The sequence below is a fragment of the Phalacrocorax carbo genome, chromosome 4 (assembly GCF_963921805.1).
Source record: "Phalacrocorax carbo chromosome 4, bPhaCar2.1, whole genome shotgun sequence".
In the NCBI taxonomy this organism is placed as follows: Eukaryota; Metazoa; Chordata; class Aves; order Suliformes; family Phalacrocoracidae; genus Phalacrocorax; species Phalacrocorax carbo.
The window spans coordinates 26,650,293-26,661,429 of NC_087516.1; the positions used below are offsets into that span (position 1 = coordinate 26,650,293).

Below are 11,137 nucleotides of genomic sequence, written 5' to 3' on the forward strand. Positions count from 1 at the left end.
GAGCAGACAACCTTGTCAGCAGCATCTTCTCACCTTGTTTACTTTGTAAACACTAAGTAAGATGCCACAGACGGCAGCAACAATAGGCATGTTCAGATCACCTTGATCCAACCTGAGGAACCTCCAGCTTCCCATCCATCAAATGCACATTCAGCAAGTCAAATGAGGTGGGTCTTTTCTTGCCCACTTCATGAGGCTAAGAAGCAAAGGAGAAAGTCAGTCTTCAGGATCCACAGACTGTACTGCAATCCCAGTACTCATGAAATCTATCTCCGCTTGCAGCTTTACCCGCAACTATGCTCCTGTGAGCTTCAGGCACCTATAAAGTGTTATTTTTAATGGGAATACCAATGACAGTGAAATGCTCCCTGTGAGTACTAGCACACATATTAGGATGTGGGTACCAGTGCATGAACCCTGGTGAAATTGCAGTATCCACAGTCAACAAAAATTTTACAGCCAAAACCATGCACATGATGGGGACATGGCCTAAAGTCATGTTAATAATGTGAACATTTTATTAAGGTGAGCTGAACATGCTCTTTTGTTGTAAAAACACCTCAAGGACGTGTCCCTGCATGCACATTCATGTTTGACTCTTGCCTTTGGTGCCTTTTTTCCCAGCTCTGGCTCTTCCTCCCTCCCCAGCCCTGAAAGCTCCCACAGTCACACCCTGCCTGCTGCCTGGCCGGTCCTCACGCCCTCTATTTCTCACTCCAGCACACACTCCAGCTTTAAAGACCTCAGTTAGCCGCAGTGCCTTCATACTTCCCTCCCTCCAGGTCTTGAAACCTCGTTGCTTCAGCAGCCAGACTTTCAAACCCTAGTGAAGCATCTCTGTCTCAGATCTTCCCTGACTGGCATGAGGCTATGCTCAGTGGGTTGATCTTCCCCCTACTTCCTCCCGCCTCTCCTCTTTACCAGGATCCCTTACTGCTCATTCATTCCCTTCGCTTCCCAGCCCTGCAGACACCTCCCCTTCACCCAAGACCTCCACCCTCCTCTTCCTGTTTTGATTCTCCGTTTTCCTCTTCTTACTGTTGCTGATTTATGCTGATGACCCATAACAACCTATCATCATGCTGTGTCCTTCCTCTGCTGCTCTGGTCTTTTTCTTTTACTCATAAAAAAGGCCATTTATTCGGCATGCACTGCCCAGAGGCCAGGCTCTCTACTGCTGAGTTTCCCCTGCACTAACCTTCAAGTGGTCAAATTCAGCACGATCCATTAGCCTCCCCCATTATGTCCCACCATTCAGCCTTTCTGCGATTTCCACTCCAACAACCCTGACGACTTCTCTTTTGTGTTTAACCCTCGTCTTTCTACCAAGTTCAATTGCAAAATCTCCCTATACTTCCATTTCCTTCAGCTTGCTTTCCCATCAATATCCAGCCCAGCTGATGCCCCTCACCCACTTTTTCTGCTGTCTTTTGAAAGACTGCCCGCTGAAAGCCTAGCCAACCATTTCAGGTCAACATGGATAGAAGAGAGTCCCTAATACCCCCACGCTCAAGGGATATTGGAAATCTCTTTTCTCTCCTTTCCTCAGCAACAATTACTGCTCTGTTTGCAGACAGGGCACAGTTTTTATTTGGGCAGCTTTGCCTTTGAGGTACTGCTAAGATCTGTTGATGCTTTCCACTTACACATCCAAGACATTGCCTATTATATCTGCCCTCATAGCTAAACCACTTCCCCAGGGTCTCACCATTGCAAATCTCAGTAATGGTGACATCCTTTTACCTGCCTTCACAACTGCAATCTTGATCCATTGTTTCATCTTCCAAATGCTATTACAAAAATCATTTTCATAGCCTGATGCTTCAAGTGTGCCACTCATTTTTGTGCTTCTGTTGACCAGCTCTCCATTCCCTAACAAATATAATATAAAGCATCCTTCCACAGAGCGCTTGTGCAGGCAGGCAAATTGAGTGACAAATGGGTGCCTTTTGCAGCTTTTGAACCCAATTTATACTCCTCATTAAGTACCCTTTCTGTTTTCCCTTGTAATTCCTCCCTGGGAGTACTTCCCTGGTCACAACTGCAGAGAAACTTTGCTCATCTCTCCTAAATTCCTTCTCAAATCTCTCCCTTCCTGCTGAAATAGTGCAACAACAGCCAGGCTGCTGGTGTGCTGTGCCTGCTCTGTACCCAGCTGACCTCTCCCACCATTTCCTTGTGCTCCATCCTTTGTCTAACCCATCTCTTGCCTCTCGCCAGGTATTTAATGCATAAACCCCACATGGCAGTGACAGTCATGCTGCTGCGTGTGCACCTACTCCACAGGCGGAGCAGAAACACCCTAGTCAGGAATCCTGGGTCTATGACAGTGCAATAATTAATGACATCTTTAATGTCACCGAGAACTCAACTTGCTGAGGCTGAACCTACACCCTGAGTTGTGGTGGAGCTTACTAAGTTTCTCTGATAAAAGACAGAAATGCAGAGGCAGTATTTCAGTTTATTTCAAAGGTGGAAATCAAGTACATCCTCAAAAGGCCAAAACACAAAGGCAAATCCTGAGCTACATCACCTGAGGTGGTGCTTCTCCAAAGCAAATCTCATGGCCCTGACGTTGGCGCATACGACGGAGAGCATTCTGTTAGTGGTTGGCTAAGTCATGTACACTTTGGAAACAGCTGAAAGTTACTTTTGCATCATGATTCTTTGTAGACAATTCTCATACATTTGTAGTGCCTTCCCATCTTGTGCCAAATAAGCCCATCTGTGCTGATTTAGTCTCAGTTTTATGATCAAGCTAGGTAAAAGATAACATCCAGACTCTACATATATTTTGTAAAACATACACTTAAAAAAATATAAATAACCCCTCTCCTTTTCAAACGAAAGCTTGCTTGTGATCATGGCAAATGAAAGACTGGAAAGGACAAAAATGCCCTCCAATACAGGTAGTCATCTTTGCAGTTACTAAGAAGTTACTTTGCTCTGTTGAGTTTATTGTGTCACCAAAACCCTAACAGCCATAGCTATACAAAGCCTTCATTGTCTCAGCAAGGCTACTGAGAAGACGTTCCTGATCTTGGCAAGAGCTAGGTGTACCCAGAAGCATTTTCTTGAAAAAAAAAAATTACAAAAGCAGAAAGAAATATTATTTTAGGCCTCTTACTGGAAAGATAAAGGGCAGAGTCTTTCCTTCTGCTAAAGCAGCATGTGAAAATATCCTGTTCACAGAAGCCATTTTACAACCTTGAAAATTGCACCTAAAAAATCCCCATATGAAACAAATTTCAAAGTGACTTGACTACAATATAAAGGAGGATTTGTTGGTTTAGGTCATTGGTAATTTGGGGATCTCAGCTTCCTGATGAAGGAGGCAACTACATGCACCCATACACAGGCATGGAGGTAGTCCCTTCATAGTTAGCATCTGTCAGATCTGCTTCCTTGCTACAAAGCAAACCTGATCTTTACATTCATCCAAGTCATTGATTTCTTATTTTCAACAGGAACAGGATCTGGCAACATTTCTTCACAAAGAGCTTATATTTTCCCCTATTAAATTTCTCAATAAATCACAGCAATGTTGATTTGGGAAACAATGCACAGATGATCAGGGCCAGCAGTTTGAATGAAAAAGTCAAGATTATATCACCTATCGGTGTAGTATAGCATCTGCTGGAGTTTGTCACTTTAATAGTGCTATGGCCTATGGTAATACCAACAGTGCCATATGCCCACTCCAGAGTAACCCATGGATCTTCTTCTCTAGCTCCTCTTTAAAAAAATAGGATATTCATAAATTTGGAATGTCATTGCCAACCCAATGAACAGGACTTCAGTATACACTTAAAACCATAAAAATCTATTTCACTGGTTGTCAGAGCCAATAATAGATCTGTGATGGTGGAAGTATGAATCACCATATAGGCTGCTGTGATTAAATATTTTTAATCAGCTACCAAAAAAAGCATTATTTCCAGCTTTCTACCCAAGTGGTCTTAATTTTCACAGGGGGAAACAGATAACAGTAAAAGAAAATATCCCGATAAGTGAAAGCAAACCCCTCTGCCTTCTGTCAGATGCTCTCATGGCTTTTGCAGAAGAGGGTGTAGCATTTCATGGACTGGTAGATTGAGTGGGCTCTGCCACGTGGAGGAAGGCAAGGTCCCAAAATGCGGGCAGCCCCAAAAGCAGACCCCAGTGCTGGGGAGAGCCCTGCTGAACCAGCCAGGTGCAGGCCACACAGGGTCAAGGCTTCAAACCAAGCTGCCATTGAAACAGTATTCCCTGAAGGCTCTGCTGTCTCCATGGCTTATATGAAATACTTTTATTCCAAGGTTTTTGGCTTTTTTTTTTTTTTTTAATCTGGTATATCGAAGGCAGCACATTCCTTTACTTTCCAAAACTTCAAAGATTTCACATCCCGGGCTGGCGCAGGGACACAGAGAAATGATTAGCAATCCCGTTTATATGCCAGCCAACTAAATATTCCCCTAACAACACCTAGGGCCTGGAGCCTGTGTCTCAGAAGATGTTGGTACCCAAAAACAGAGGAGGGACCTGGGGTCTCCCGGGGCAAGGAGGAGAAGTGGGAGCACCTGCCCTCAGCTCCTGGCAGGATGTATGGCTCTTGAACAAGCCAGGAGAAAAAACTCTCCAGGGACTGGAATATGCGGGGGAGTGTGGAGACAGGGAGGGAGAACGAACGCACAAGGAAAGCGTTTGTCTCTTCATTTATCTCCCAGACAGCGGTTTGGTAGCCTTTAGCAATCGCGCTACGAGTCTGCCGGACACCAAACAGCGGCGTATTCCCTGCGTTATCTCCATTTCCTCTCCGAAAGCGTGCGTTGCCCTCCAGTTTTCCAGCTGCATACCAGGCTCCGCTTACCACTGCGGGCGACCTCCTGCCCCCGCGGCCTGGCACCTGCGGCGCGGCGGGCTGGGCGCGCAGCCCCGCCGCTCGCTGCCTCCCCGCTTGCGAAAGGCACCCGGTTCCCCCTCTCGCATCATGTGAACTCGGCTCATCTGGTAAAGAATAATTGCAGGCTTGTCCAAATTATCATTTTCAAAGTCTAGAAGGCACGTAAAGGCGTCAATAATCAATTTACATTAGCCTCAGGCGGCTCATTTCAGCCCAGTCTTATGCTCCTGCTTTCTGCCAGGTCAGCCCAGTTGAGTTGATAAACTTCAAGAGGGATTTGTGATCTGTTAGGACCCAGCCCATCTTTAACTATTATAATACTTTGGCTGTAGCTCAAAGTTTTATTTTAAATTCCTAAGAAGAAATGAGCTGTATAGCTTTCCCTCAAAAAAAAAAAAAAATCAGGTATTTCTTTCAACATGAATAAGCAGTCCCTGGTATCTCTCATCTAATCACACATACCTCAGAGTGCAGGAGATGCTTGACCTCCTGATCAATACATATATTTTAAACGGTCATCAGAAACTTTTCTCAGATAAGATCCCATTCCTATGCTAATGTGTATAACAGACCGGCAGACAGCAGCCTATCTCAGAGCCCACTTGTCACCTCCCTGTCACTTGTGCCACTGCTCTGCATTCTGCACAAACTACAGTATTTTAAGTGTTGAAAATGAAGAAAGAGCCATAGAAACAAAATACTCCTTCCAAAATTTCCTCCAAAAGACACTAGGCACATCATGGTGTAGTCTTTCTTTGACACGAAGAAACATCTTTTAATTTAAAACTCAGATCTGCAGATCACTTCTCACTCTGTCCTTATTTAATACCTGCTTTAACCTCTCATCTGTCATCTTTCCTCAGAATCACCAGAAACCTGTCACTTGGAAAGAACCACTGAAACTTCACCGAGAACCTCTGCAGTCCTCTCTCCATTTGCCTTTTCCCCCTAAAAATATTTTAAAATGCATTTTCTGAGGGAAATTCTGTCCTCTTACGTTGTCAACCCAATCGCAGAAGAGTACACCCTCAGGTAAGGACGGAGGAAGAGCAGAGCAAACCGAAAAGCGATGGTACCTACCTGGAGCCCGCCTCGGTGCCCAGCACCATTCGCAGCAACGGCAACGTTTTGGGGCAGCAACCTAATGCATTTTCTTTTCTACCGCGCTGCTAAATGAGAGTTGAGCAACTCCTCGCACTGCTGCTTGGAGCAACAGCTCTCCCAGCCTTAACCCCCTCTCTTGGCTCTTTGCTCTCTCTCTCTCTTTCTTTTTTTTTTTTTTTTTTTTTTTTAAACAGAGTTTTTGAGCACTAAAACTCGCAATTAGTACCAGCTAAGCTAAAGCCCCTGCTCGCCCCTGCCCTAAGCCGCACATTCCAGGGCGCTGAGCGGGACGCTGAGCTCCTCTCGGGCACCGCACAGCTCTTCCACTCCCAGACCTGACTTTCTGCCTACAAACTCGATAAGGCTGCAGGAGCTCAAGAACACGCACTGAAACTCAGACAGGGGAAAAATTGGTCTCTCATCCCCAGCCTGGGTGGCTTTTTTTTTTTTTTTATCCTCCCCCCCCTTCCTCCTCCCTTTCTCTCCGCACTCACAGTAGCAAGGTTGTCTCTTGACTACTCCCTGCCTTAAACTCACCAAACCAGATTTTTACTCCCGACACCTTCCCGTAAATCTGAACTGAAATTTTACCCTGCGCGCTGAGCCTTGGTTGGCCGAGGGCCAGTGCAGCATTCCTGTTGTTTTAAGAGGGCAGATTAAAAAAAAAAAAAAAAAGAGAGAGAGAGAGAGAGAAAGGAAGAAAAGAGAGAGGGAAACCTGGAGAGATCCAAAGGCTGGAAGGAAGCAAACTTTTAGAGCAGCTTTACTAAAAATGCTGTGGGAGTGATTCCCTTTTATCTTTAATGGGCTAAATAGTGACTTTTTTTTTTTTTTTTTTTTTTGGCAGTGTCAGTCATGAGAAAATACCCTCCTCAGCCATCTGCATCCTTCAGCTGGATGGAGATTTGGAAAGAAAATAAACCTCTGCTACTCACCTGAAGGATAGCATCGCCGGCATCAGCACAGTAGGGAGAGGAGCCTACACCTTTGCCTGATCCAGTTACCCCAAGGCAGCGGTAACGCTGGTTAAAGAAATGCCACATTTTACCCTTTCCTGACCTAAAGTTACATGTGGTTTCTAGAAAAGGAACAAAAGAGAAACCAGTTTATAAAAAAAAAAACAAAAAAAAAACACACAACCCAAAAACCAGCCAAGCCTTCTTTTAACCTCCGGGTGATCCCTCTGACCGTTGTCTCGAAGGCTTAAAGAAACAATGAAGCAAGACTGTAAACTTTCTCACCCTCTTTTAGATTACCTGTCTGTGCCTGGCTATGGGCTTTGATGTATTGAAACAAAGCACAAGACCTGCTTATAGTAAATGAAACCAACCAACAGAGAGATCTAATTCAGACTTGTGACTAAACAAACTGGAACAGGAAGCACACACTAGCAGATTTTTTTTTTTAAAGCAGTAATTCCTGCTTGCATTGTCATGCAACAGAAAGAAAAAAAAAAAAAGCCGGAAAAAAAAAAGTTTTCAGCTTCTCCCTTTAGTCACTTTTGTTCAAATGTATTTCTTTTTTTTGTTCGAAAAACCTAATGCAGGCAATATTTCATCATGTATATGCAAACACTTACCAGAACAACATTTACCACCAGTAGTGACCTAAATAGCTTATTCATCTGTTTGTTTCCCTGTGCAGGGTGTTCCTGCAACTGATTAGTTTCTGCTTCCCCCACCCTGCCCCCCAATCAACATCTCTAATTGATGACTAGACGGACGATCTTCATCTGGGATAGCTGGACAAAGCAAGACCCCAACAAACAGTAGATTAGCAGTCCCACAAGTTAAATCATTAAAGAATAAATAATATTGGAGGTTAAAGCTAGTGACAGAAGTTCATTCTTCACAATTCTTCCTAACTTTAAAAATAATTATTTTTATTCTTAATTAATTATTAGGAATTCTTCATTAAGAATTCTTCTTAATTCTTTTTCATTTTTAAAAGAAATATTCAGAGTTGAGTACACACTGTGCTACTTTCTAACTGTTATATTGCCTATGCTTTTTGTAAGCAGTTTGTCCTTCCAAACATGTATTTCTCTAACTGTATTCATCTTCCAGTAGAGAAAAATCCCACAGGTTTTACCTAAGAAAATTCACCTTGACTCCCTAAGAGATTTGCTTCAGGCAGAAACCAATGAATCAAACTACTACTGGGATAACACATAAAGCCACATAGCCAAATATCGCAAAGTTCAAGTTAGCAGTGTGTTCTCTCCAAACAATCATAATTCAAAAGTTGATAAAGGGATGTGATTCCAGTTTAGCAAATGCATCAAGTACAAAAAAATCTCTCACAATTTACCAGCGTTAATAAGCAAATAATCATGGGGGAAATTGCCATCAAATATTTGAACTAAAATGAGAATTCAGCATTAGCTGCAAACATTTCATGCACCTAAATTCATTAAGGAAAAATAGTCCAGAAAGCAAATAATGAGGGTCTTAGTGGTGCAAAAATCTCTTAAGTATTCTAGCATTGTTTTCCTTAAAAATGTGGCCCATTTGTCCTAAAGTAAGGCTTTTCTATCGTGTCTTCATCCAATAAGTTTGCCAATAAAGCCCCCAGGAAATCCATCTCATGTAGAGGGAGCTTATGCTCCATTTGCTCTGTTTAGAGGAGCAAAGCAGGCATTACTGGCAGAAGTACTTCTTTGCCAACATGTACAGATAACTTCTTCTAAATGAGGGTCTCTGTAATATAATGAATAGTATAGAAAATGGCAAGATACATGAATATACTGTCCTGTGTATCCAGGACGTAGCTATACTACCAAAAGCTGTGGTTGCACCAGTGGAGTAAAGCCAACTTTTGTAAGGTATGCTGCTAAAAGTGAAGCTCTGCCTGTTTTACTGATGCTTGTGGGTCTCACTTTTGATTGACATAAGTCTGAAAAACAAAAAATTCCTCTTATTTTAACAGCTGTACCAGTCATCCTACCATGAGACATCTTTGTCAGTGCTGGTCAGACTGGATTCGACATCCTCTCTGAAAGCCAGTTTATGCCTTCTTTTCTGGTGGTGGATTCAAATAGGTTTGCTTTGAAGATATCAAAGATAGGAAAGTTTAACACTTTTCTTAGGGCAGTTCAGCTGCAGGTGAAGAGTATTACAGCATGTGGAGATTTTAGTTAGAGCTAACTCCAGGCCATAGCTCATCTGACAATTAAAATACCCATTACTGCTCACTCTGTCTCTGTGTGACAGTTTCCATAGGCCCAGGTGAGACCGCAAGGTACCACATGTGTCTGCACACCCCTGCAGGTACAGGGATGACCATGACACATCTGCTCGCAGTTTTTTAATGGATTTCCAAACTTTGATGAGGACAGTAATTTCTACACTGCACAGCTGCCAGCAAAACAGTAGTGAAAAACCTCCACTATTTATTACTTGTGGCAATAAATACAGTATTTCATACTGCACTCTGATTCACAGATTCCAGTTCAAATAATAGATAAATGTTGCCAGGTTGTTCCTGAAGTGCACTTTCCTTTCTCAGTGTACAGCAGCCACTCAGATGACAGTAGCAATTCAGGAAAGTCTCTTCTTGATCACCAAATGCTGGATCTATCATGAGTTGAGATCAGATGAAAGCAGCCTCGAAAATTTATGATCAGTCACAGGGATTGTTGCCATTGGGGGTTCAGGTCGTCTAAAATTAAACACTAGATCTAATTGATCTAATGGCAGTCTGAGCCATTTTTGACATTAGAATAATTTTTCTCCCTCTGTAAATCCCAATTGTTCAGCTGCCAAAGTGTTTTAAGGGGTTGCGAGCTCTTTACATAGGAAGGAGAGTGACCCATCTGTAATTTGCTGCAGCACCCTCCAGTCTATGGGTTAAAATGAAAGAGCAGCCACAACCCTGTAGCACAGAGCAGAGATTTCCTGTTCCATTGCCAAGCCATGGTAGGGTTTCTGACTGAAAGAAAAGAATTTAATGAGTCCATAGCAAAGCAAATTAAGCTAAGTGCAGCATGATTAGTCTGTGAACACTAATCTTTAAAGGCAACACTATTTGATTAAGGAAGGCATCCTCCAAAACTGATCTCAAAATTGCAGTAAAAAATGTCTGGCTATGAACATTCAGTGTTGGGGAGCTGAGTGTTGGGGGGGGGGGGGGGCATGTCTCCCAGTTTGTAATGTTTCCTTCTGAATATGGCTCATTGCGGTATCAATTGTGCAATACCTATTGTACAGTTTATCACTACTGCCAAGAGTTGACTTTACTGCAGCAAGAAACTGCATGTTGAAAGTTTGGTGACTGCATTTCATTCAGGAGATGTTTAACAAAAACCTTTCCCTTCCCCCCTAGCTTAGAAACTATGAAAAACACAAGTGAGAAATTGTGTTATTCAGGAATGAAATGTTCCTGAACAACAGAAAACTAATTGGAGAAGTAGAATATCTGTTACTTCTGTAAAAAAAAAAAAGTTTAAAAGCCCCTAATTCAACTCTAAATTTTTGTTTAAGCTTTCTAACACAGAATGTCTCCTAGTACAGGTTAAATATTTGGATATAATTCAGTAAGCAAAGACAGTCTGCAATTAAGTCAGTCGTCTTGTAGTGTTTGATTTTTTCCCAGTTAAAGTTGAAGCTTGGAGAGTGAACATTTCTGTCAGTGGTCTGTGAAATCCTGTCATTTCCTGTGTAAAAGATCTCGGTATCCTTAGTCAGTGACACAGCACCTTCTCCTTCAAAGAGGTCTTGTGGGGAGCAGATCTGGGACCCCATTTTTCAGGAAGAGGGGGTGAGACAGACAGGGGCAGCTAATGAGGAGGGTAGCAGAAGGAAGGAGAGAGCCCAACAAAACCCTTGCAGACCTTTGGTCTCCCAGGACCTCCCTATCTTCTGTTCTGTCCACTCTCCTGGGAGCTAGGAGCTAGCACAGTACCAGGGCAGAAAAATCATCCCTTTCTCAGCACAGCTGAAAATATCAGAGCTGGCTCTGTCTATAGGTTTAAATACCTCTTACCAACAAAGCTCCCTGTATTGTAAACACTCAGCTTCTCCTCAGAATTCATTTACAGATACTTTGCTACTGGTACCAGCCCAGAATTGTTAAACTAACTCCTATCACTTGGGATGCATACAGTGATCCTGTGGCTTGAATACAATGCCTTTTACTGACAAAACTGGATTG

The 11,137-nt window shown here is 42.9% G+C and overlaps 1 protein-coding gene across 5 annotated transcripts in view; it reads right to left on the reverse strand.

Moving 5' to 3' along the window:
- Nucleotides 1–7,332, reverse strand: part of RBM47 (RNA binding motif protein 47) — an 81,166-nt gene extending 73,834 nt beyond the window's left edge. Inside the window, exons 1-2 of one of the 5 annotated variants that reach the window (XM_064449321.1) lie at nucleotides 7,243–7,332; nucleotides 6,922–7,064 (exon numbers count right to left, since the gene is read on the reverse strand). In XM_064449321.1, the coding sequence (XP_064305391.1) occupies nucleotides 6,922–6,944 (23 nt within the window). In that variant the 5' untranslated portion in view covers nucleotides 6,945–7,064; nucleotides 7,243–7,332. Of the gene's footprint in view, nucleotides 1–5,962; nucleotides 6,396–6,921 lie in introns of those variants that run through there. The other 4 variants (XR_010372614.1, XM_064449320.1, XM_064449319.1 and 1 more) reach the window with 4 other exon arrangements.
- Nucleotides 7,333–11,137: the final 3,805 nt, after the last annotated feature.